Consider the following 27,416-nt stretch of genomic DNA (forward strand, 5'->3'; position numbering starts at 1 on the left):
TTTGATGTAAAAGCCAAACTTGGAAAAGTTTAAACTTCATCTAGAAAGAGAATTGAATGGCAAATGTATTTCCACCTCATAAAGGTATTTATGAAAGAATTAAATTACAATATGCAGAGTCCTAATTTACAGTGACCTCTAAGAGCTGGTAAAAACAAACTTGCCCACTTGGTTTACTACCTTTGTCAAAGTGATTTCTCAGAAAAGAATCTAATTTTAAATAGGTGCCACATCTAAAGTAAGATCTATTCCCCAATCTTTGCTATTTTTTAAAAGCCTTCTTAGTTTTACTTAATAACATTTTTTTACTTACTGATTTTTAATCAAGATATGCAATCTTATTTTCTATTTTTATACTTTCCATTTTTTTTTTTTATCATTTTTTTCTTTTAATCTTATTTTGAAAGAGAAACTCTGAGTGTTTATAATCCCAAAGGAAAGAACAATATTATGAAATGCAATGCCTTTCATAATAACCAGGGTTCTCTAAGGTCTATATTATGTAACCCACAGTAATAAGCATGAATTTACTGTTTAAAATGACTATAATGTTAGAGTCCCCCTTCCTATTATAAGTATCTCCTAAGAAGGGGAAATCTCTGATAATACTCTTGAGTTTACATTACATGTATCAATAAAAATAAACTTCAAAATTAACTTTTGTTGTTTTGGTCGATCAAACTAATCATTTGAAAATCTAAGGGTCATGGCACCACCACCTTGGATTACAGCAAAAATAAGCCTTTTGTGTTTTTCTTTCTGACTCTTAATGATCATCACAAATCACCTCAAGTGCACAGGTGTGTTGAATATGATTCCTAGGTTACTCATTTTTTATTGAGGTATAATTTACACACAATAAGATGCAGTGTTCAAGTGTACAGTTTTGATGAGTTTTAGCAAAACTATGTTACTCTAACCCAGTCAAGGCTTAGAACATTTTTCATCACCCAGAAAGTTCCCTCATGCCCCACCGTCCCATAGACAACTACATATCTCATTATTTTTCTAGTTTAAAAATCTAAGAGTAAAATCATCAGGTCACAGGATAAATGTATATTTAACTTTATAGGAAATACTGCCAAACTTTCCCAGAATGGTCATTCCGTTTCTATTAGCACCAGTGAGGTAAGAAAGTTGCAGGCTGGCCAACCCATGGTGTTGTCCATCCTTTTTATTCTAGTCACTTAATGGGTATAAAGTAGTATCTCATTGTGACTTTACTTTGTGTTCCCCTGATTATTAATAATGTTGAGCATCTCTTCCTGTACTTATGAGCCATTTGTATATTTTCTTTTGTCAAATATCTATTAAAAGACTTTACCCATTTTTAAAGTTGGGTTGTTTGTCTTTTTATTATTGAGTTGTGATCCTAGGTAAAATTTTTGGCCTAAATAAAATCAGTTTTAGTCCTACCTACCAACTCCCCCCATCCTCTCTCCCCTTTCTCTTCCGTTTCTAAGAAGAAATGGCTAATCTGAAGCAAGCTTGTGCAAGGTGTTCATTTACTCACTTTTCTACAGGCATTTTACTGAGCACCTACTGAACGCCAGGAAAGTTAGAAGGATAAGACACAGCCTCTGCTTTTAAAGAGCTTACCATCAAAGGAGAAATGTGAATACGTAACTGTACTGTAAGATTAATGTAAAAGGAGCCATAAGAGATATTAGAGAATCAAAATATCTTTCCTAGTTAGGGTAACCAGCAAAGGCCTCATTTAAAGAGGTGGTATATGAGATGGTCTTAAGATGAGGGGTAGAGTTGCAACAGAGATAGTTAATGTGAGAAAGAACAAACGGTAAGTCTAAGGAAAACATAAGATGTGTTCAAAGAACAAAAAAAGGAGAGAAAACAAAAGAAAAACCAAGAGTTCCAAAACAGTCACAGGGAGATAAAGTACAGCACAGGGAATATAGTCAATAATATTGTAATTACTACGTATGGTTCCAGGTGGGTACTAGATTCACCAGGGGAATCACTTCATAAGTTACATTAATGTCTAACCACTATACTGTACACCTGAAACTAATAGAAGATTGAATGTCAACTGTGGCTGGAAAAAAGAAAAGAAAAACAAAATCTGGGCCAGAGGATGGTGTTTTAAAGTGTGTTGTGTAGAAATCACATTGTGAGGAATATGACCTGACTCGGCAGGTGAGTTGACCCACTGAAGGGTTACCATGGGAATATTAGTGATGGTTGCATAACCCATTACAGTGTGTGGCTGTCTTCAACTCACCACCGTGCCTTCTTTCCTTCGCCTCTGCCCACCCTCAGCCCTGACTCTATTAGTCCTGGATACCTGGGTCCCAGCCACTGCTTATCTGTACCTCCAAGCTATTTGGCAGGCGCTGGACATCCCTCAGGGGCAGGAAACTCAAGCCTGAAGACCTCATCAGCCTGGAGTTCCTTGTTTCCGTTCTGTGCTTGCCGAGTAGAGCCGACGGAGCAAGCTCCCGTGGAGAGGAAGGGAACCTCCGAGGGCTGGATACCAGAGGATCTTGGTCTGGCAGGCTGCTCTGCTCATGGACTGTGAAGTGAATTGCAAAGATAAGCAGACATTTGCAGTTCCCCTTTGGGCACCAAGCCAGGCTCATGCCAAGGGGCCGAGTGGCTGAGGAAGCAACCGAAGCAGGTTGTCCTTCATGAGTCACACACCCACGTCTTTGAAGAGCACAGCAAAGAAGGGGGCCTGCGACCATTATGTGGAGTCCGTGAGAGCTTCCGAGGGAGGTCACAGAAGAATTAGAAGAGAAAGAACAGGCAGGTACCTTTCCAGAACTGTGTGCATGCCGGCTTCTTGCTGGGAACAAAGGATAAGTCAGTCTAGCTGCAGGAATCTTCAGACCGGAGAAGCTGTGTCAACAACTCAAGATAATTGGTCAATAACATCTTTTACTGTCATAGCCACCAATATGAGAAAAACGATTAATGTTATAAAGATAGAGTTACGTTTTATAAATACCGGGAAATTTGCAGAGCATTTTCCAACTAGAGGGCTGGCCCTTGGTGGGAGAGAGATAATAGAGTAATTGCAAAGATCCACAAAGGCATGCAAACTTTTGTGAACCTTCAGTTGTCTAAAACTGCAACTAGTATCATCCTCAAAAGTTTTTTACTTTCAAAATAGAGAAGTTCTCCCGAGCACTGAGAACCACTGTTCTAGAGCACAGGCCTCAGAGGATCATACAACTGACCTCAGGGGATTGAGTCTGAGGAGCTGCTTCCCATCTAGGCCAAGCTGAAAAATAAGCCAGGATGACTTTTCATCTTTAAAAAGGATAATTCACAAATCCATTCCCGGTTTCTTGTGGCCTGGTTTTGCCAAAGTTAATTGTTTAAGTAAGAGCTTTTCACCATGATCAAAATTGATAGAACATAAGAGAATATTTGCTGAGTCAGAATCTTAGAAAAATAATATTTGTAAAATTCTCTAAACCGTATACATTCTGAACAGTTGTATTAACTAATCATCACTCTTTATTTAGGAACTGTTAACAAGGATGAATCTTCAGAACAGAAAACAAGTGGGAGCACAGTTTTTTGCTTTGCAACTTTAAGTGTAAATCAATTCTCGTATTAGGAGTGCCTGCTAGGCTCAGTGCTAAACATTTTTATTTAATTACTGTATTTCACCTGGCCAGTGCGGCGCTGTGGATTGAGCATTGTCCTGTGGACTGAGAGGTCCCCTTTCAATCCCCAGTAGGGGGCGTGCAGTAGGTACCCGATCAATGTTTCTCTCTCACATCAATGTTTCTATCTCTCTCTCCCTTCCGCTCTCTATAAAAAATCAATTAAAACATATTTTAAATAAATAAATTATTTTATTTTATCCTATCAACCACAAAATATTCTGACCCCTCCAAAACTACTCCTGTCATAATTTCTCATGATTTTACCCAGATCACATCTCAACTGTTCGTGTGATGCAAGAAGAGAAATGAGGTTACATAGGGCCAGATAGATGAGGCAAAAATCATGTGTACTCTGTTCTGTAGCACGTTTTACTCAGGACTTTACAATGAACTAAAAGATGCTGCCAATAGGCTGAGAGGAGGAGTTAAATCCACCTGGGATTAAAACTTTCAATAAATAACCCGCAACATAAATACAAGAAGCAGTTTTCAAGTCTTCCTAGGTAAACATAGATGAGTACTAAATTCTTTGATGACCCTGGGATTTTTTTTACTCTAGGAACAGGTGGAAGGTAATAAGGTAGTTAAGGGTTTTTATTTTGATACACTATCTCTGCCAAGTCTCTGAAATTCATTTTGTTAATTAAGTTCTGCTTCTGAGTCAAAAAGAAATAAACACTCTTTTAAAAAGTGGAGTGTTCATTGCTCACAGGTAGTATGGAGGCTGATCCTTTTGCCAGGATAGCAATGGTCATTGTTATGAGTGTTGGGGGTGGGGAAGAAGAGGGGAAAGGGTTTAACATTGGGGAGGACACTTCTGTTTCTGCATCTGACTATTGGCAATGAACTGGCATCATTTCCTCTCATCACTGTGTGGAGCTTTGACCTCCCTGAGTTACAATATACAGGTAGCTTTTCATTGCAAGATCCATTATGCTGAGACATTAAGCTCCATATTTCAAAATCTGTCAAGAAAACTATACGTTTAATAGAAGTATAACTATGCAAACTCAAGAAGGAGAAAAAGAGGATAACAGTGATATCTGAGTTACAAAGACTTCGAGAAAAGATTGATAATTTGTGATCATCTGAACCTTCAGACAAGCATTATTTATTGTGAATAGCAGCCATTTTAAGCTTCAGCTATATGCTGGGTTCTTTAGAGATGGTCTATCACCTTGAGCCTTTTTAACTCTTCAATGGTGGATGTTATTATTTCTGCTCAACAAATGAGAAGACTGAGGTGCAGCGATAACAGCATTGAGGGATCTTAAAGTAGAATAGCTAATGTTCAAACATTCTAATTATTGACTCATTTCATAGAAGCGTAGACCAGTTTACATAAAATGGAGCTAAATGGAGTGTCCTCCCTCCTCCTCATTGTTGCTTTTGGATCATTATCCCTCCCTCCTCCTTTAAACCCCTCCCCATCTTTGATCTCCTGACAATACCACCCAAATATGTTTGCGTTTGTTACCCATGAACTCCAGAGTCTCATTTCTTGAAGATTTCGGCTAGTGACAGCTAGTGACTTTTCTAACATGACTCCTCTCATAATTTTTGGTGATATCAATAGCCATCTAGACCATGTTTTCTTTACTTTGGCCGCCGACCCTCACTCCTCCAATAAACTTGCCCTTGGCTCTACCTCCAGACTTCACTTCCACAGGCAGACCCTTGACCTGTCATTACCACAGACCGCAAACCCTCCATAATTTGAAGCTCCAACATCCTGCTGTCTTTCCATCTCTTTCCTTCTAATATATTAATTCCTTCAATTCGTTGGTCCCATGAGGATCTACAGTCCATCACAAACACTGCACTATCATTCACCTCTCTCATATGCTCACTCCTGCAGTTTAAATCCATTATGAACACAGTCAACTCACTGCCTTGCCCCTCTCTCATAATACTTTCCGGGGAAAACCCCGCCTTGATGAAATGCGACTCCCCACCTACTATGGACCTAAACTTTTGCCGGTGAGCATGGCAAGTGGTTTTATTTAAATCATCCCCACCCCGGGGGGCCATTCACTCGCCCACACTGCTAGATGGACATGTCATACCTTCTCCTCAGTCTCCAGTCCATTTCCCTCATTCTCACACCCAGTTGATCACCTTGACTTCCATGTCATTGAGAATGACACCCACTAGAAGAGAATTTCTCGTGCTCCCATCACCATATCTACTCATCTTCCTGCATCCATGTCCACATCCTCTGTCCTCTATTTTGAGTCACTTTTTAAGGCTGGCCCCTTCACCATGGTCCTCCATTCCATGCCCTCTCAGTAATTCAAGGGCAATTTTTTAGCACCCTTACCTTTCTGTTCTATAGCATCTGTATTTTCCTCCTTACCAGATGATCCCCTATCAGCATTTAAACATGCTGTAGTTTCTGCCATCCTAAAACAATATTTCTTGAGCCTGTAGATTAAAAGATACCTAAAATACATATCAATCAGCCATAACACCTAGGTCTATTTGGGTCCTGATTCCAATGAAACAATACTTTGCCTGTCTATTTATTTGTGTCCTTTTACAGCAAGACATCACCAAAGAGTTGGTTAGAATTCTAATTCCTCTCCTCAAATCTCTATGCTCACTCCAATCAGGTTTCCATCTCCCACGATGCCACTGTGGAACCAGTGACTTCCACAGTCACTGCATCAAATGGTCAATTCTTAGTTCTTATCTCGGAAGGATTTGACTCGACTTGGTGATTCTAATCTCTTTGGAGTGCTTTCTTCTTTAGGCTTCAAAGGCATCACTCTCTCTTGGTTTTTCTCTTTACCTTTGATTGCTCCTTCCCAGTCTCTTTTTCTAGTTCTTCCTCTTCTTCCTATTCTCTTAATGTTAGAGTGCCCCTGGGCTCCAGCTTTGGTCTCCCTTTTATCTCTACTTCCATTCACTTCCTTGGTGATCGCATCCAGTCACATGACTTTGCATCATGCCTACGCTACCCAAATAGAAATCTCAAATCCAGACAACTCTCCCAAATTCCAGACTTATAATACACTGCCTACTTGACAATGCCATCTGGACATCTAATAGGCCTCTCAAACTTGATCTCTCTGAAACTGCATCCGTGATCATTTCTTCCAGACCTGCCTTGCCTCTGGCCTTCCCCGTCTCAGGAAATGGCAACTCCATTCCTTTAGTTGCAGAGCAAAAATCATGGAGTCCTTTTTGACTTCTCTGTCTCATACTCTGTATCCAAGCCATCAGAAAATCCTATAGGCTCTCATCTTTTAAAGCTATACACACTCCAACCATTCTCAGCATCTCTACTGCTACCACTCTTGTCCAAGGCACCACCCTCTCTTCTGTTGGTTTCCTTGTTTCCGTCTTTGTGCTCCCTTTGATTTACTTTCAAAGCAATAGCCAGATAGATCCTTTTAAAATTAGTCAGTTTATACCATTCCTCTGAAGGCTTATGATCTCACTCTGATGAAAAGACAGAGTACTTTTGATGACCTACAAGGCACACATGATATGGCTCCCCATTACTTCTCTGACTTCTTCTCCCACATTTCCTAAACTCCCACCCTACTACCACTGTCTCAGCTCTAGCTATCCTGGCCTCTTTGCATGCTCAAACATACCAAGGTACACTCTCACCTCAGGGCCTTTGCACAGGCTAGTGTCTCTGCTTGCAATGCTCTTGCCTAGATACCAACATGGCTCTCTCACTCACTTCCTCCAGACCTTTGCTCAACTATCTCCTCAGTGAGGCCTTCCTTGATAGCCTCCCTCATCTCTAATTGTGATCTTCCTTTCCTTTCTTCTCTTTTATTCTATTCCCCACAGTACTAATAGTCATCATCTAACATACTGCAAGTTTTACTCTTTTTTTTTCATTCTCTCTTCCTCTAGAAAGTAAGCATGAGAAAAATGGGAATTTCTACATGTTTAGCTTACTGCTATAGCCCTAGCATCTAGAATTGTACCTAAGATATAGACGGCAATGAATACTTACTGAATAAATGTCTATCATGTTTTTTAAATTCTTTTAAACCAATAATTAGACAAGGTCACTGTCTTGAACTTACAGCTTTACACTCTTAAGTTATTTTTAATTTGGTATTAATAAATTATGGAAACTGCCTTTTAAGCAGTAAATGAATCTTCTTTCTGCTCTTAGATGCATTCATCTGCCAATTTACCGACATGGCTACATGTTTATAATGGATCAGCTTCTATACAGTGATTTTTAGAAAACCCACATTCATTACAAGCAAGCAAAAAAGACACTTGTATTGCTTCTGAACATGGGCAGGCTGATAGTCTTATTTCATTTTAATTAAATTCATTAAAAGTTAATAAATAATGACAAAATATCTCACACAAAAAAAAATGGAAATTGTTCCAATGTTTGGGGCTGCTACTGTACATAATTGCTTCTGAGGAGCAATTTGTTCTTCCTGTGACATCAAATATCAGTTGGCTTTTTAAAATTTCCTAGCATCATAAAATTTGGTGATATTCTTGCCCTGTATGTAACCCTGTAGGATTCAGTCTCTCCAAGTGCAGGTCCTATTAGTTTCATCGGATACTTAGCTTGAGATGGTTCAAACTGTCTGCCAGGCTCAGCTCACCTGCATTCTGTTTTATGAGTGAATACTTGCTGGAGACAGATTCTCTTGAAGCATAGTGCCCATTGCTCAATGAACTCTTTATGGAAAGTGCCAGAGTCAATAAGACAGAGGGAGGCCCCCCAGCTTGTAGGTTTCCATCCATGTGGTTACACTGATGAGTTCAAGATCCCTGAACTGCTGATAGCTACTCTCCAGATTCTTTTCATTCTGAAAATACAATTTAACTACATTTTCAAGGTGTTATTTTAAAAAAATATATGCTAATAAGAAATTCTGGATTCAAAGTGGTCAAAAAACTTTAGAATGAGAAAAGGTGCAACTTCAAATAACTTAAAGTATCCCTGCCCTGTTGGACTTCAGGATTTCTCCAGACTACGGCTCTTCCGCCATCAGTTCCAGAGCTGGGAGACTGTGTAGAGTGGCTCAATTCTCAGCAAGTGTTTGTTCTTCGCTCTTGCACAGTTTTATGTGCTAAATGAAGTAGTTATTACAAGTTAAATATAATGGCGAACAGTCCAGGGCCTCTTTGTTGTAGCAGCTCCTTATCCCTGGAGAAGGAAAAAACTTCCCTGGATCCCATCAGGATTAACTTATTCAAAAAGGAAAGAATAGAAAAATATTCAACGTGCAAAAGTCTCATGAAGAAAATGAAGAAAAACCACACAACGTGCCAAAGGCCCAGGAAGACTGCCCTTCCGAAGACGTACCACAGGAGACAGAAGGAAGTCCTCAAACTTCCAGAGAAGGTGGCTGACTCAGCCTGTCCAAGGACGTAAAGAGGACACTCCCTTTAGGCATTTGGACCCTGAGGAGATGCTAAGAAGAGTCAGTGAGTTGGAAAGGCTTAGGAAAGACATAGGAAGAGTAAGAAACAACTTTGTGATGATGCATTGGAAGCAAAGACATTCACACAGCCGTTCTTGTCCTGTGTGTTTTAGGCCTTGAATTCGTCTTCTTTATTTCATTTTTTTGTGTCTGACAGTAAAATCTGGCCCCCGCTTTCTTTCTGTTAGCATTTTCTGATGTATTTTTTACCTTCATTTTACTGTTAATCATCGGGTGGAATTTTGTTTTAGGTAGTTTCCTTGTTACCAGTATCTTAATGGATTTTGTGTTTTGACCCATTCTCCAGGTCTATTTTTCAATTGGGAAGTTTCACACAGATATATGAAAATATGTTAATTCCATATTGTAAAGTGAAACATAATAAGTTACAAAGTAGCATATTTAGTAACAGCTCACACATGTAGGATAAAAATCCCAAATTGTGTGTGTGTGTGCACTTGAGTATACATATATAAATATAAACATATGTACATACATCAAAAACTTGCCCTGGCCAGTTTGGCTCAGCGGTTAGAGCGTCCGCCTGCGGTCCGGAGAGACCCGGGTTCGGTTCCCGCTAAGGGCATGTACCTCGGTTGCAATTTGTCCCCGGCCCTGGTTGGTCGTGCGGGTGGCAGCCACTTGATGTGTCCCTTTCACATCGATGTTTCCCTCTCTCTCTCTTCCTCTCTCTCCCTCCCGCTCTGTCTGTACAAAAAATGGAAAAATGTCCTCGGGTGAGGATTAAAAAAAAAAAGAAAAAAGAAAAACTTAACTGTGACCCTGGCTGGTTTGGCTCAGTGGTTTGAGTATTGGCCTGCGGTCCAGAGAGACCCGGGTTCGGTTCCGCTAAGGGCACGTACCTCGGTTGCAGTTTGTCCCCGGTCCTGGTTGGGTTGTGCAGATGGCAACCACTTGATGTGTCCCTTTCACGTCGATGTTTCTCTCTCTCTCTCCTCCCACTCTATCTGAACAAAAAATGGAAGAATGTCCTCAGGTGAGGATAAAAAAAAAAAAAAACTTAACTATGCTTATTTCTGTGTGGTGTGAGTTTTCTTTTTGCTTATATGTATTTCTAATAAACATGTGTCACATGCCCTGGCCGGTTTGGTTTAGCGGTTAAAGCGTTGGCCTACAGACCAGAGAGGCCCGGGTTCAGTTCCTGCTAAGGGCATGTACCTCTGTTGCGGTTTGTTCCCGGCCCTGGTTAGGGTCTTGTGGGTGGCAGCCACTCGATGTGTCTCTCTCACATCGATTCTTCTCTCTTTCTCTTCCTCCCTCTTTCCCTCCCACTCTAGCTGAAGATAAATGCAAAAAAATATGTGTCACAGAATTAAAATTTTTTTAATAAGTAAGAGAATAAAATAATTTGCAAGCAGCTTATAAGGGCAATGGGGTATCTACACTCTTGATGAAATAACTATTGAAATGTAAACCTCAAATCACTTCTGGGTCTCTTAGCCAGAGGAATGAAACTGGCAATTATTACAGAAAAAAAAGTTAAAGATGATGCATTAAACATCAGCTTTTATTTCCCCTGTCTCCTGAAATCTCCCTACAAGAATGGAAAGGGAATTTTTAATATACTTAAATCCACAAGGACAAAGCAGACAGGTGAGGGTGCATGGATAGCATAAAGAACTAGAGAATCCTCAGAGAAGGTTGGTGGAGCTTAGTATGCTCCAGAGAGCCGAGTCAGAGGCAGCTGCCTTGCCCTGCAGAACCTCTGAGGGGCCTGGGGGTTGCACGTGATAGGTGTGGCACGGGGCAAGAGTTAGACATGGTGCTACAAGCAGAAGGATTTATTGAAGATTCATAGCTGGGAATGTTAACCTTCTACCCCATTCACACAAAATGCCAGCAGCCAAGTACAACCCCTCTAGGCTGAGATTTGAGGTCTCTCTTCTGAAGAAGTTGAAAAACGCTAAACCTAAGAAGATCTCCACATTGGCATTTTAGGTCCAACAGCACAGTGGCCAGCTCCCTACACAGTTGTCCTGAAGCAAAATCTGCCAGTGGACAAGCTCCCACTCAGCTTGTCCGTGCCTTGCTCTTAAGCATGAATGTGCTTAAGAATCACTAGCAGAGATTGCTTCTAACCAAAGATCGAAACCAAGATAAACAAATGTGTGCGTGTGGGGGGTACTCTTCTAAGAAGCTTGAACTTCATTCTGTAGACATTTGAGAAACCATGGGTTTCAAACTGGGGAGCCATATGATGAGGTCCACGTTTTAGAAAGAACATTCTGTTCTAAGTCTGAAAGTGGGATTAGTAGACTTTCTGGGAGACCAGTCAGGAAGTGTTTGCAAAACTCAGGTGAAATGAAATTCAGACCTAAACCAAGGTGGCAGCGATGAGAACTTTGAGACTGCAGACGTATATACAGCTGAGCTGACATCTGACCAGGGGGTTAACCCGATTGCATTTTACTGTAAATATTTATGGCAAGGGCAAGAGAGACTCTATGAGCATACAAGCCCTGGAAGAGGGTGGACAGAATTTAGGAAATAAAGAAATACCAGTAGGCTTGGAGGGAAGAATCGTTCCACTGCGCTATTTTGAGCGGAAGGCTCTGCTACATCAGTTGGGAAGCATACAGAAGCTCCTACCTTCCAGACTGTCTGGTTAAAACTGCAGATCTCTGCAAGGGAGGTTAAATGCAAAAAAAAAAAAGGTGAGGAAAAAGCAGTTGTCCCTTTTACCTGGCTCTGTAAGTGCCTTGGGGCTGGAGTGGAGTAGCCGGTGTCAGGAAAGGGCAGCACCTTCACAGTAGCAGGCATAATGGGTACTTGGAGCTACATCAAGTGCCTCATGGCATGGGGAGTACAATAGCTCCAGGCAGAATCTGATTTGGTAAGTGGCCTTGGGCCCCTGAGATGAGATTGGAGAGGGAGGCAAGGCCAGATTTACAGACCTTGAAGGGCACAGCAGATGTTATCCAGGGTGCATCCAAAGTTCTGAGCAGGAGTGTGAACTTTCTCACCTGATGTGTTCTGACTACTCTGCCTGCTGTGTGGAGAATGGATTGGGAGAGATCAAAGGTGGACCTGAGAGCTATTGCAGCAAGAGGTCCTGTTAGTTTAACCCAGAGAGGGATTTAGGAGTTTTGTGGATTTCAAATCCAAAGGTCTTTTGCCAGATTAAGTGGAGAAGGAGCAGGATGGGGAGGGGGGAGGCGATCGAGATTTTGGGATAGACTGTTAAATTGGAGATGCCTGGGGGGCATCCAGGTGGAGATGTTACATAAGCAGTTGGATATACAAGTCAAAACCTTGGCTAGGGCTATATTTGTGGGGTTCCTTGTTTCTCCCTTGAGCTCAACAAACTCCAAATTGAGGCAAGGAGGGAATTAACATTCATTAAACACTACTATATGCCAAGGACCCATTTTGTTACATATGTTCCTGTCATAAGGTTTATACACATTTTCCCTCACCTGCTTTTTCCACGCCTGCCAGGCTCCCTCACTGAGACCCAACTAGAGGCCACCTGGGTTACACTCACTGCAGGTACTTGGTCAGACCGTAGAATAAATCCTTCCCTCCCAGATTGCAAAACAAGTCCCTGAGGGTGGCTGCCGGGCCTGGATCTGTGTTCACAGACTCCAGAGACCTGAAGATGGGTGTAGAGAAAGGCCTTTAGGACACGGAACCTAAGAACTCTAAACCCAAATGACCGCTGCGGTTCCACCCTCGGTTTGCTGAGTCTTTGGACACAACATGCCTTGTTTGTCTGTCTGAACTTTAGTATCTACTTGCTGAGAATTCAAATGAGATTCTGAATGATCTACAGAGCATTTTAAACAGTGCAGTTTCCTGGGCCCCACCGTCAGAGAATATACTTCAGGTGGCCAGGGGTAGCTCAGGAGTCTGTATTGCAGGTGATTTTGACACTGGTCCAGGGTGGTGGTTGAACTGGAAACTGCCTTGTAGAGCGGCGAGTTAGCAGTTTTCACCAAGTATCTGCCTCAGTGGAAGCCCCGCCACTTAGACCCCTGTGGCAGTTTTAAAAGTAGGCATCAACGCCTTCGTCACTCGTCCCACTGAGAGATGGGTTCTGTGTCCCCTGCCTGTGAATCTACCAGTTCTCCTGAAGTGCTCTCCAGATGCTCCCTTTCAAAACCTGGCTGCCAAGATGTGAGAAGCCCCAGCCACAGGGAGGCCACATCATCAGTCCACGGAGCAGCTTTGAATCATCCCGGTGCTGGCCCAAACGGGCAGGGGAAGGAGTCTGTGGAGAATTCAGGCCCAGCCACGGAGTCGCTCAGCCTTCGAGTCTTCCCAGCTGAGCCCCAGACACCACAGAGCAGAGACGAGTCTGTCTCGCCGTGTCCTGTTCAAATCCCTGACCCACACGAGTTCTTCTTAGAATAAAAGGATTGTTGTTTGGTGCCTCTTAGTTTTGGGGATGTTTTTTCAGGCAATAGCTGGAATGGTGATGAACGTGATCTCTCAAGACACATCTGTTAAAAAGAGAACAGACTGACACTTGTCAGAGGGGAGGCGGGTTTGGAGACTGAGTGAAAACGGTGAAGGGACTAAGAAGTACAAATTGGTAGTTGCAGAATAGTCACAGAGATGTAGATTACAGCTTAGGGAATACGGTCAATAATATCGTGATAACTGTATACAGGGCCAGGTGGGTGCTTGAAACATTGGGGGGAACACCCTGTAAAGTACATGATTTTCTAACCACTATGCTGTACACCTGAAACTAACACAGGATGATAGTGAATGTAAACTGTAATTGAAACGTAAACAAATTAATTAAATTAAAAAAAAAAAAAGACATATCGCTCTGGCCAGTTTGGCTCAGCGGTTAGAGCATTGGCCCGCGAACCAGAGAGTCCCAGGTTCAGTTCCCGCTAAGGGCATGTACCTTGGTTGCAGTTTGTCCGCAGCCTGGTTGGGGTCGTGTGGATGGCAACCAGTTGATGTGTTTCTCTCACATCGATGTTTCTCTCTCTCTTCCCCCCCTCTCTCCCTCCCACTCTATCTAAAGATAAATGCAAAAAAAATGTCCTTGGGTGAGGATAAAAAGAAAAAAAAAAGACATATCTAATAAAATACACACACATTACTTGGGAGGATAAAGTCTTTCAAATGAACACACAAAATCAGTGTATCCAGCACTGACAGAAAGCATCACTGGAGGAAGGGACACATAAGTTGCTTCCAGAACACTGGAGGCGGAAAGATGGGCACACCGTGAAGAGAGCACGGCCTGGTCGGGGGACGCAAAGCCAGCTTCCTCTACTGCACACCTGTGCCCAAGGTTGCTCCAAAAGCCCTCAGCTCTCTCACTAACTGAAACGTTGGTTGTTTAGGCCAGTTTTTCCCCCCAAATGTACTTGCTGAATGTTAAAAATCACCTGGGAATCAGACAATAACAAGGGTAATTCTTACCACCAGACAAGTTGGAGAAATACTGAATTATAGAATCTTTAAGTTAAATACAAAACAAAATAGCAACACAGCACCCTTGTCTGAGAATCACAGTTCTGGTGAGAACGGGGTTAATACATGAGCTTCACGGTTGTAATAACTGAGTGGTACGTTCTTGCAGCCTTGAACCCTGAGAATGTAAATCCCAGCCAAGTCCACGTCCAATGATATGGAGAAAGAAGTAAACACTGGAATCTACTTGCTAATCAGACACTACAATTACATAAAATATTTTTAAATGTAATTGTAAAAAATGGTACAATATAAGGAATAGATAGAAAATATTTTAATTGATAAAATATAATATTAGATTAAATACTCCTGTTCTTATTGGAAGCTATTAGTCAATGCAGTTAAAAATGATGGAGCAAGACATGTAACCTGGACCCTCTGGGACTTGAAAAGGATGGGACATGTCACAGGAAAGGCCACACATTAATTCTACGCCAGTAACACCAATATCTACACTCGGCGCCTTCCCCATTGTGTTCAGAGGGACTTGAAGCTTATTTCAGATTATTAATGTAAATACTAAAGTTTTCTTTCCAGGAACACATGTACAGCCTTCTCAAGAAACCATGGGGAAGCTGTTCTGAGTCATGAATTAACCGTGGCTCTGGTATGACTCCCAAGTTCTGCATCTTTAGGGGACTGTCATGGTACTGCTGTTGATCCGTGTCATTGAGCAGTGTATTAACTCCACACCCTAGTCCCCACAGACACTGAGAACCATTCTGGCCCCTTTGAACCTGTTCAAATATATTTCTCTTGCCTCTTGAGACCCTTCCATAGTATAGGTGTAGCTGTCCAGGGTAGAATTGATGTCAGTCTCTGATTCCAAGAGTTTGTATGTATCGCGATGGAGAAAACAAAATGTCTGCTAAATAGTCATTTGTACTGATGGATACTGGTGTTCCGAGCAATAAAAATGGGAGTGCCGCCCTGGCTGGTGTGGCTCAGCGGTTAGAGCGTTGGCCCGCAGTCCAGAGAGACCCGGGTTCGGTTCCCACTAAGGGCACATTCCTCGGTTGCAGTTTGTCCCCGGCCCCGATTGGGGTTGTGCGGGAGGCAGCCACTCGATGTGTCCCTTTCACGTTGATGTTTCTCCTTTTCTCTCTCTCTCTCTCTCTTTCTCTCTCTCTCTCTCTCCCTCTCTCCCTCCCTCCCACTCTATCTGAACAAAAAAATGGAAAAATGTCCTCAGGTGAGGATAAAAAAAAAAATGGGATTGCCTGGTCACCGAACATTTAGAAGCCTAATGTGTTGTCTTAGACCAGGGGTCTGTATACAAAGAACTCGGAGTGCATACTCAGCAGCAGAAAGGAGCCTGTAATCTCTCTCTGAATCTCAGGCCTGTTTGACTTTCTGGCCAAGAGCTAGGCTCTGCCTACTCACCGCCTCTCTGTGTTACTCTGCTTTCTCCAGGGACGTCTCTTACACCAGTGTCACTGCCCTGCCATCCAAAGGCCTGGAGCACCTCAGAGAATTGATAGCAAGAAACACTTGGACTCTAAAGAAACTTCCAATTTCTATGAGTTTCTTGCACCTCACACGGGCTGACCTTTCTTATCCGAGCCACTGCTGTGCCTTTAAGAATCAGAAGAAAATCAGAGGGTAAGTGGCAAGTGTCTGGAATAAGCGACAGAAGGCTTTGGGAAAAGTTTAATTACTTTCTGGGTTTGGGGAAGAAGCTTTGTGGTTTGAAAACCATGTGGGACAAATGGGAAGCATGCATAAGGAACATGAAATCCATGGGGCACACTGACTTCAGACTCAGTGTGATTGCAGGTGAGAAATAAGGCCAAGGTCAATGGATCACAGCAGGGGAGGGGAGCAGAATAGGAGGTAACAGAGAGACAGGAACAACCAGATCTTGTAGAACCTCATTGAGATTATATTACATGGTTCCTTGGCCACCAGATGCAACACACATTAGATGCCACAATTCTGAGGACAAACTTAGAAATACAAGCAATTAGGTTACCTGGTCAATTAGGGCTTTGCAGAGGTCACAGCTTGCTGATTACATATGTGTGGACTCTGGAGTCAACTGTGTGTGTACCCCATCTCTGCCACCTCCTAGCTATGTTACACCAGCCTACTTACGTAACCTCCCCAAGCCTCTGTGAATGGCGATCATAATGCTATCATTCATGATGGGTTTGAGACGATTACATGAGAAACTGAGTAGAAAATACCTATCACAATGACCTGGACTACTCTAAGCTCTGTGTGTATTGGTTGATGATTAGGCTGCTTGCAAGGCTGAAAAGGAGGGATGGCCGCCTTTTTCTCTCCATGCTTTCTCTGGATCTTGTCTTCATCTAACCTTTTACTCTGCATTATTCTCCCTCTGTCTCATGCAATCCCGTTCTAACACCGTCGTCACTGATAGCTTATTCATCCTCTCTGTCACTAAACAATATCTACTGGCTGACTTTCTGCACTCACAGTTGCATTCAGAAGTAAACTGGGATCTAGTAGTGGGGCAGAAGCAAATGGAAACATTGAGCAGCTTTGCAAAGGCCAGTGTGGGCATAACACCTGCAGAAAACTAGGAGTAGGGGTGGGGATGGTGACAGGGGCTCTAGACTGATACCGTGTGGCCCAGAGTAGGACGGGATGAGGGATGGGTGGGAAGCTAGTGGACTCCAAGGGCAGGGTACAGATTTCCCATTAACTTCCAAACAGTTTGGAATAGGCAGCTCATTGGATTTTATCCCAATATATGAATTAACATCTGCTCAGCAAGTTAAAGAATCTCTTCTGAGGTCAGTCTGGTAGGCTAGCAATAAACTAAGTCTTACTTCCATGAGCATGCCTGCATGCCACTGTCCATTATTCATTTGTTTAATAAATATTTATTGAGCAACTACTATGTGCCTGGCACTGTCTTATCCACAGCAATGAATAGAACAGATAAGAGTATTTCAGCCATGGCCAGTTTGGCTCAGTGGATAGAGCATTGGACTGTGGACCAAAGAGTGGTGGTTTTAATTCCTGGTCAAGAGCATAAACCTCAGTTGCAGGTACGATCCCCGGCCCCAGTTGGCATTGTGCAAGAGGCTACCAATTAATGTCTCTATCTCACATCGCTGTCTCTCTCTCTCCCACTTCCTCCCTTCCTTCCACTATCTCTAAAAAAGAAAAAAAAAAATCAATGGAAAAAATAACCTTGGATGAGGATTAACAAAAAAAATATATAGTATTTTATTTACATTCCAGTAGGGGAAATCAGAAAATAAACAAGCAAACAAATAAGGTATCAGTTAATGCTATGAAGGAAATAAACACAAGGGTAGGATAATTTATTTAAGGAGATCAGGGAAGCCCCTTCTGACAAAGGGACATTTGAGTTTAAAATTGAATAATGAGTAGAAGCAGTCATGAGTTTTCCAGGCAAAGGGAAAATAGTGTTCTAACACTCTGAATAGGAATTATAACAATAACCAACACATATATGACACGAACCACGTTCCAGGTGCTATATAAGAGCTTTAAACAGATACACTCATCTAATATCCTTTAACAGCCCTATATGAAATACTTTGATCATTCCATTTTTAAAATGGGATAAACCAAGGTTCATAGACCTGCCTGAGGTGAAACAGTAAATAGTAGAGCCAGGTCCTGATCTAGGCAGACTGGCTCCAGCGTCCATGCTGTTTGTTTGTTTGTTTTTTCTCACTACTGTTCTGGAATTGGTTCTAGAGGAGAAATAAGGGCCAATGTCACTGGAGCATAGTAGGGAAGGGGAGGATGATAGGAAATGACGTCGGAGAGACAGGCCTGACCAGATCATGTAGAATCTTGTAGAGTCATGTAGATCATAGTAAGTATTCTGCATATTTTGCTGCATGTTGTGGGGGCCATGAGTGGGATTTTAGCAAGTAGCGACTTATTTCTGTTGCCTTGCAGAATCCTTGAGTCCTTAATGTGTAATGAGAGCAGCATTCGGAGCCTGCGTCAGAGAAGATCTGTGAACGTTTTGAATGGTCCCTTCTACCAGGAATATGAAGAAGATCCAGGTGACCACAGTGCTGAGTACAAGGAAGACTCCACGTTCCAGGATACGCACCCTCATTATTACATCTTCTTTGAAGAACAAGAAGATGAGATCATTGGTTTTGGCGAGAAGCTCAAAAACCCACAGGAAGAGACCCTACAAGCCTTTGACAGCCATTATGACTACACCGTGTGTGGGGGCAGTGAAGACATGGTGTGTAACCCCAAGCCAGATGAGTTCAACCCCTGTGAAGACATCATGGGCTACAAGTTCCTGAGAATTGTGGTGTGGTTTGTTAGCCTGCTGGCTGTCTTGGGCAACGTCTTTGTCCTGGTCATCCTCCTCACCAGCCACTACAAACTGACCGTCCCACGCTTTCTCATGTGCAACTTGGCCTTCGCAGATTTCTGCATGGGGTTGTATTTACTCCTTATCGCCTCTGTAGACCTCTACACTCATTCTGAGTACTACAACCATGCCATCGACTGGCAGACAGGCCCCGGGTGCAACACGGCTGGTTTCTTCACCGTCTTTGCTAGTGAGTTGTCAGTGTACACACTGACGGTCATCACCCTGGAGCGCTGGTACGCCATCACCTTCGCCATGCGCCTGGACCGGAAAATCCGCCTCAGGCATGCATATGCCATCATGGTTGGGGGCTGGGTCTGCTGCTTCCTGCTCGCCCTGCTCCCTTTGGTGGGAATCAGCAGCTACGCCAAGGTCAGCATCTGCCTGCCCATGGACACCGAGACCCCTCTTGCCCTGGCATATATTATCCTGGTTTTGTTGCTCAACATCGTCGCCTTTATCATCGTCTGCTTCTGTTATGTGAAGATCTATATCACAGTCCGAAATCCCCAGTACAACCCAGGGGACAAAGACACCAAAATTGCCAAAAGGATGGCTGTCTTGATCTTCACTGACTTCATGTGTATGGCCCCCATCTCATTTTATGCTCTCTCGGCACTTATGAACAAGCCTCTTATCACTGTTACCAACTCCAAAATTTTGCTGGTTCTTTTCTATCCCCTTAACTCCTGTGCCAATCCATTTCTCTATGCTATTTTCACCAAGACCTTCCAGCGGGATGTATTTATCCTGCTCAGTAAGTTTGGCATCTGTAAACGCCAGGCTCAGGCATACCGAGGCCAGAGAGTTTCTCCAAAGAACAGGACTGGTATTCAGGTCCAAAAGGTCACCCAAGACATGAGGCAAAATCTCCCCACCATACAGGATGACTATGAGCTGCTTGAAAACTCACATCTAACCCCAAATAAGCAGGGCCAAATCTTAAAAGAGTATAAGCAAACAGTTTTGTAAACTGACCCTACACTACTCACAGTGGTAGAGGGACTTAAACAAGGCTGGTTTCTTGAACACGCATTCCAACCCTTTCACATACACAAGACAGTTTATTTAACTCTTGTGCAGGTGACAGTTCATGGGACAAGAGTTCATCTCCCAAAAAGAATAGCATTAATCTAATCATTGCCCCCAAGAAGGAAGATTCTACCAGCATGTCTGAACCCCCGATGATATCAAAATAATCTATACTGTTTGGAAGGCTTGCTTGATGCCAAGCACAGAGATGACATTGTGTAAGATGCTCCACAAACATCAACTCATTCATATCAGCACTGAGCTGCTCACTTTTATACAGCATTTCAAGCTAAAGATTCAGCAAATGGCAAAGGATAAACTTGGTTGGCGATCACAAAATAAAATCAGACACGTGTTGACTCAGTCCAACTTCATGTTTGCTGATACAACCAAAGAGCATTTGAGTTCCTTGAAAGTGAGAAGTCGAGCAGGACATCACACAAGGAGTGGCTATTGTGAGACACGAAGGAGGAGGAAGGCTTAGCTTTGAGTTGTTTTTTCAGACTCTGAAACTATTAATCATCTCTTCAGAAGGACCTTCCTGATGTGACCCAACTGTTCATTATGTGTTGCCCAGAAAAACCGGCAGGATTTCAGCGTATGTAAATGCCAGGCTCAGGCCAAGCAAACTGAGAACTGGTCATCTTGGCTAGTCTCATAGCTTAATGAATGTGAACTCAAGAAATATGTCTAAGTAGCAACAAGTGGGAATTATGAGCAGAGCACAATAAATCACTAATTGATTAGTAAAGCAAACTGGGTACCAGGTACCCGTTGAAACTTAGGCAAACCACTGAGCCTCAGAAGTCTGTAGAAATGAAGGAACTTGATAGCTTCTTCCAATGTTAAAACTCTATGTACATCCCTTTTCCTTAAAACACAAGTATTAAGGAAGGAGATTCTGTTGTTCCTATCTGTGGGGCTGCCATCTACTTTTCCTTGGATCCTAGACATATGACCCAGGGAATTTTTTTTGTCTCATTCTTGGTTATGATGTCTGTAGCAAAAATTTTATTGAGTGGCCATATTGGGCTGGATCTGAATTACTCATCTAATTACTAGACCTACACAGCTCTAATTATCAGGCAAAAAGAGAATGGTATTCATATAATACAATAAAAGGTCGTTTTGCAAATGTTGGTTATTTAGAGTTACTATTTCACTGTGTGGATTCACTTAAAAACATTTAACTTGTCTTCAGGGATTGGTTTCTTTACTTAGCTGTTTCCAACCCACAATACAATACTAAAGCTATCAAGAGAGGTTTCCTCTCTCAGAAACTACCAGCTCTTTCCAACCTTGCTGATCACTAGACATAAAATTCTATTCCCCAACACTGCTCCCTTACTCAAAATGGTCAGGACCTTCCTCGATGGGTGTGTTCCCCAAGTCGTCTGTCAGCACAGTCCCTGCATTTCATCCCAAGCACAGATGGCATTTGGTTCTCAGTATTCATGAACCACTTATGAATTAAAGGCACACCATGAATTAAAAGCTTTTGGCTCTCTCGACAAGATGGCCACACCGGCAGGACCGGCGAGTGTTCCTTCGCCCACTCCGGCCCCGGCTGCGGCCCCAGCCTCAGCCCCAGACCCGGCCCCAGCCTCGGCTCCAGCGCTGGCTCCAGCTCCAGCTCCACCGCCGGGTCCAGCGCCAGCCGCATCCCCAGATCCCGTGGCAGCGGCGGCTGCGACCGCGACTCCAGGCCAGACCCCGGCCTCCGCGCCCGCCCCGGCGCAGACCTCGGCGCAGGCGCTGGCTGGTCCCGCTCTGCCAGGCCCCTTCCCCCGCGGCCGCGTGGTCCGGCTGCACCCGGTCATTTTGGCCTCCATCGTGGACAGCTACGAGCGACGCAACGAGGGTGCTGCCCGAGTTATCGGAACGCTGCTGGGGACCGTTGACAAGCACTCAGTGGAAGTCACCAATTGCTTCTCAGTGCCGCACAATGAGTCAGAAGATGAGGTGGCTGTTGACATGGAGTTTGCTAAGAACATGTATGAATTGCACAAGAAAGTCTCTCCAAATGAGCTCATCCTGGGCTGGTATGCTACAGGCCACGACATCACAGAGCACTCTGTGCTGATCCACGAGTACTACAGCCGGGAAGCTCCTAACCCCATCCACCTCACTGTGGACACGAGCCTCCAGAACGGCCGCATGAGCATCAAGGCCTATGTCAGCACTCTAATGGGCGTCCCTGGGAGGACCATGGGGGTGGTGTTCACACCTCTCACAGTGAAATATGCGTATTACGACACTGAGCGCATCGGAGTTGACCTGATCATGAAGACCTGTTTTAGTTCCAACCGGGTGATTGGACTCTCGAGTGACTTGCAGCAGGTAGCAGGGTCCTCGGCTCGCATCCAGGATGCCCTCAGCACAGTGTTGCAGTACGCGGAAGATGTACTGTCTGGAAAGGTGTCAGCTGACAATACTGTGGGCCGCTTTGTGATGACTCTGGTTAACCAAGTACCCAAGATAGTTCCTGAGGACTTCGAGACCATGCTCAACAGTAACATCAATGACCTGCTGATGGTGACCTACCTGGCCAATCTCACACAGTCACAGATCGCCCTCAATGAGAAGCTCGTAAACCTGTGAATGGGCCTGCGCAGCACTCCTACCACCCTGGCCCAGCTCTGGGACTCAGAAATGGCTTCTTGTGGTTTGAGTCACAATGAGTGAGTCAGCTGCTTGTAACCCTAAATAAACATGGCCTATCTTTTGTAAGTGAAAAAAATAAAAATAAAAATAGAAATAAAAGCTTTTGTTGTTTTAAGTTTGTGGAGTAGGGTCAGTGGGCCCAATGGGCCCCCAGAGGTAATCCCTTGGTTCACCTGGGATCTCTCTATAGCTATACCCATTTCTGATCATCCCTGCAACTTGGATATCTTTGTAGAAATATCATACACACCTAAAATAATGACTTTTCCACCAGTTCACTTGTAACTAATGAAATTAAACAAATGTGTTACCTTTTGGTAAATGGTTTCTCACCTGTGACATTTTGAAATATCATATACCGATAAATAATGCTTTATCTTGAGTAGTTGAAATAAAGCTTTGAAAACAGTCCTAGAAGCGTGACTTCAATAAAACTGTTACTAAAATTTGCATTCACAATGTGAAATAAATTTTCTTCCTAAGAAATGACTGTGTTGAGTCTAGGAGTATTGATTTTTGTAGTTTATGAGCTTCTTTTAGGGTTACTATTTTATGTGTTAAAAGTAAAAACAGGAGGCCCTGGCCAAGTGGCTTAGTTGGTTGGAGCAGTGTCCCATACACCAAAAAGGTTGCATTTTCGATTCCCAGTTAGGGCGCATATGGGAGGCAACCGATTGATGTTTCTCTCTCACATCAATGTTTCTCTCTCTCTCCCTTCCCCTTCCCCTCTCTCTAAAAATCAGTAAAAACATATTCTCGGGTGAGGATTAGAAACAGACAGACTAAAAATAGGGAAAAAATAAACAATTGGCACATTTACTAATAGATCATATTAATAAATAAACTATTGACTATGCATAACTTCAGTGTAACATTGTATCCTGGTCATAAATGGTCTTTATGTGAAATAATTTATAATATATTGATACATTGACAGGCAGTGATGGCTAAAGAAAAAACATAATTAGTATTAACACTAGGAATATAAATAGCACCCTAATGAAGATACTAAATCTGTAAGACCTGGTCAGAGTTCACTTTATCTGGTGGCTTTCAACTATCTGAAAATAAACACAAATCAGTGATGATAAAGGACCTCAGCCCTGTCACAATAGATGTCACAAAATTCAAGTCCTAAAGTTTATATGTTGTTTAAAAGACTGTCTTCTCAAAACACTCAAAGTTTATTGACTTTTGCTTTATGGATAATCTACTACACACCAGAAACAGCCCGTTAGAAGGAAAGTACAGGGCAGTACCATAAGAGTGGCAATCCGTAAAAGTGAGGGCAAAAGATGAAAACTGGAATCATGAGAATTCAAAACAATAGTGGTTTGAGATCAAATACTCGTTTTTATTGTTTCTGCATTTTTTTTTTATCCTCACCTGAGGACATTTTTCCATTTTTTGTTCATATAGTGTAGGAGGGAGGGAGGGAGGGAGGGAGAGAGAGAGAGAGAGAGAGAAACATCGACATGAAAGGGACACATCGAGTGGCTGCCACCCGCACAACCCAACCAGGGCTGGGGACAAACTGCAACCAAGGTATGTGCCCTTAGCGGGAACCGAACCTGGGCCTCTCTGGACCACAGGCTGACGCTCTAACCACTGAGCCAAACTGGCCAGGGCGAGAACAAATACTCTTAACTGCTTGAAGTCTTTGGGAAATATAATGTAGTATAACACAGAAGAGTGATTCTTATTCTGAAATACCTAAAGGGATAAGAAAGAACTTGTTGGTAGCAATGCATTTGGTTTTAAAAGATATTAAAGTTCCATCTAAAAGTAGTGGGCTGAGTCCCAGCACCTACTAACCTTCCTCTTTAAATTCTACTGAAATGAGTGAAAAAAGTATACAATGGAATTGAGTCCAAACTACACTGTGAACAGGAGAGATGGCACCAACAACAGACCAAAGTCTTTGATGGCCTTCGGAAGGATGGAGAGTCTATGGCCTTGAGTTGATGGGTACCTCAGGGTAGAGAAGGCTGCAGCCTAGAACACAGGCACGGAATAAGGCTGCAGCCACGGAGTGATGTGTTCCTCCCTGCAGACTCCCAGAGAGACCCCAGGCCTGAAGATCACAGGACTGAGGGGCTACTTAGGGTAATTAACAGCAAGTCGATATCACTTGGCCCCGTCCATTCCGTTAGAACAACTGACACACCTCAGTGTTGGCCCCAGGTTGAAATTAAGAAACATCTTTTCAAAATGTGAATAGATAGATAGAACTGAGTTACTGGTCTGGAGCAGAGAGCAAGGGGCAGGAAACCCAGCCCACTTTCTTTCCCATTTCCTTCTCTCACATCGTAAAATGAGCTTTGGAAATAAGCAAAAAGATAAGTAGGTGTTTTGTGGATTTGTTGTTGTTGGTGCTGGGCTTGACTTCCTATTGCCTGGGCTATTTACAACTCTATAAGGACAGAGGTTAATTCATCCAGAGGATTTTTATCTGATAGAGATTCAAATAACTTCTGCATGGTCTATGGACCCATCAGACATTGACTAGCTTGTATTTAACCCAGCGGTCTAATGCTAACTCTTGTAAAATGCTTCTGAAGTGTTTTTAGGACCAATTTTGATGGTTTCTTCATTAAATTATAATTTGAATAAAATATTTGACAAATGTTTATTTTATATTTGCATGAGAGTCATTTTTTTAAGTTACCAATATTCCCCTTTCTAAGAAATTACTTGAAATTGCACTTCAGATATAATTTAACTTCCTTCTCACTAGATCCTCACATACTAACAAACCAGTGGTTCTCAACCTGTGGGTTGCAACCCCTTTGGGGGTCGAACAACCCTTTCACAGGGGTCGCCTAAGACATAACAGTAGCAAAATTACAGTTATGAAGTAGCAACAAAAATAATTTTATGGTTGGGGGTCACCACAACATGAGGAACTGTATTAAAGGGTCGTGGTATTAGGAAGGTTGAGAACCACTGCTACTAGTTTTAGTTAATAATATTTATATGCCATAATACTGTACTGTTGGACTTTCATTTTTAAATCAAATTATATGACCCATACTTGCCAGTGGAGTAATATTACCAACCCGGACAAGTCCAAGTAATGGCATTGCTCATGGAAGTCAGGAGCGAGAGGGAGAAGCAGAACGTGGTGAAGGGTGAATCTCCGCTCTCACTCAGTGGGGGAAGAAGGGAGACGGCCACAGTTTGTTTATTTTCTAAGGTTATAAAGTCAACCAGTTGAGAAAGTTAAAATTAATACAGACAAGAAAAAGAAAACGTCAAAGCTGGGAGCTAGGAGATAATAGTAAGCCAATTAATTTCCTAGGCATCACTTTCTGCAGCCAAAAGATATATTGCCTGAATATCTATAAGTCAAAACAACAGTGCATAAGTGTATAATGGAATTACATTAAAATCCATCGGGAGAATTAAAATCCTAAAATGGCTAAAAGTGGTTTTCTCCAGAGACTGGACTAGGGATTGAGTCGTGCTATGAACTGAATTGTGTCCCCCTCAAATGCACATGCTGACGCCCTAACCTCTAATGTGACTGTATTTGAAGACAGGGACTTTATGGAGGTAATTAGGTTAAATGAAGTGCTACGGGTGGCATCCTATGTCCTTATAAGAAGCAGAGATAGATTTCTGGTCAAGATGGCAGCGTAGGTAAATGTGGTCTCACCTCCTTCCACATCGAAATTACAACTAAACTGCGGAACAACCATCCTTCAGAACCGTTGATTCAACTTCGAGCTGAATGGAAGTCCTACAGCTACAAAATTAAAGAAGCAGCCACACGGAGACTGGTAGGAGGGGTGGAGGCGGATGGGCTGGTCCCACACCCACGTGTGGCGGATAAAAATCAGGAGGACAACTCGGCTAGGAAGGTCCTCCCTGGGGAGTGACGGGTCCCCCTCTCACACCAGGCACCCAGCTCAGGGTTCCAGTGCCAAGAAGAGAAGACCCCATAACTTCTGGCTGTAAAAACCAGCGGGAACTGAGACTGAGGGAGGCTGAGCCTGCTGGAGCCCCAGACAGCTCCTCTTAAAGGGCCCGTGCACGGACTTACTCGGACTTGCTCCCTCTAAGCTTGGAGAGGAGGCAGCTTGAAAGGCACCAGAGACACTGGGAAGAACTGAGTTTTTTAGCCTTGGAATGAGGGCTGGAGAGACCGTTTTCTCTCCAACTGATGTACTGGTGGAGGCCACCATTCCTTTGGTGAGCCCTTCCCTGGAGAAACAGACAGCCGCCATATCTGGGAATTCCAGCAACCTGGCTCACACTGTTTGCCCTACCCTGGTGATTCCCTGAGGCCCCGCCCCACCCAACTTTCAGGCTCACCCAAGCTATTTCCAAAGGTTTTACCATAGGATTGGTCTGTCTTGGATCCTGCTTCAGATTTTCCTAAAATCTCTCAAACAAGCAGCATCTGGTCTCAGAGAGCCCCATACCTCTCCTTAAGAGGCCCCAGACCTGGCACTAGGAGCAGCCAGCCTTGGTTCACAACTTGGCTTTCCCTGGGCACCTCCAAGCCCAGCACAAGAAGCAGCCATTGGCAGATCACTCTGTAGCTTAAGCCTGGTGGCCCTGGATAGAACACAGGCAGTGGATGACCTTGCCCCAGAGCCAGCACACCCAGTGGACAGCTTCAGACCACATCAAAACACTACCACCCAACCATCTCCACAAGTGACGCACTAAAGGAATGGACTCAGGGGGCACCAGAGCCCTGCTGAAGTAAGTCTTGCTCTGTGTGGTGGGTCCATACACAGCTGATCCTCCAAGGTAGTCAGAGGCCAGTGGCCAGTGGGCACAACCAGTCCTTGCTGCTAATCAGCCTGAGTAAATCCCTCCCACTCATCTACCAACAGCAATCAAGACTCAATTGCA

General features: G+C 43.3%; 2 protein-coding genes and 1 pseudogene across 2 annotated transcripts in view; all 3 read left to right on the top strand.

The window, feature by feature from the left end:
• Positions 1–20,087, top strand: part of TSHR (thyroid stimulating hormone receptor) — a 141,660-nt gene extending 121,573 nt beyond the window's left edge. Inside the window, exons 9-10 of the mRNA XM_036274553.1 lie at positions 15,926–16,114; positions 18,419–20,087. Of these exons, the coding sequence (XP_036130446.1) occupies positions 15,926–16,114; positions 18,419–19,826 (1,597 nt within the window). The 3' untranslated portion in view covers positions 19,827–20,087. The remainder of the gene's footprint in view (positions 1–15,925; positions 16,115–18,418) is intronic.
• On the top strand, positions 2,646–9,175 carry LOC118641355 (annotated as a pseudogene).
• Positions 20,088–21,401: 1,314 nt separating the features above from the next.
• On the top strand, positions 21,402–22,549 carry LOC118638577 (eukaryotic translation initiation factor 3 subunit F-like). The gene has a single exon (XM_036274603.1). The coding sequence runs from the start codon at positions 21,402–21,404 to the stop codon at positions 22,485–22,487; it is 1,086 nt and encodes a 361-aa protein (XP_036130496.1). The 3' UTR covers positions 22,488–22,549.
• Positions 22,550–27,416: the final 4,867 nt, after the last annotated feature.

The sequence above is a fragment of the Molossus molossus genome, unplaced genomic scaffold (genome assembly GCF_014108415.1).
Source record: "Molossus molossus isolate mMolMol1 unplaced genomic scaffold, mMolMol1.p scaffold_m16_p_1, whole genome shotgun sequence".
Classification (NCBI taxonomy): domain Eukaryota; kingdom Metazoa; phylum Chordata; class Mammalia; order Chiroptera; family Molossidae; genus Molossus; species Molossus molossus.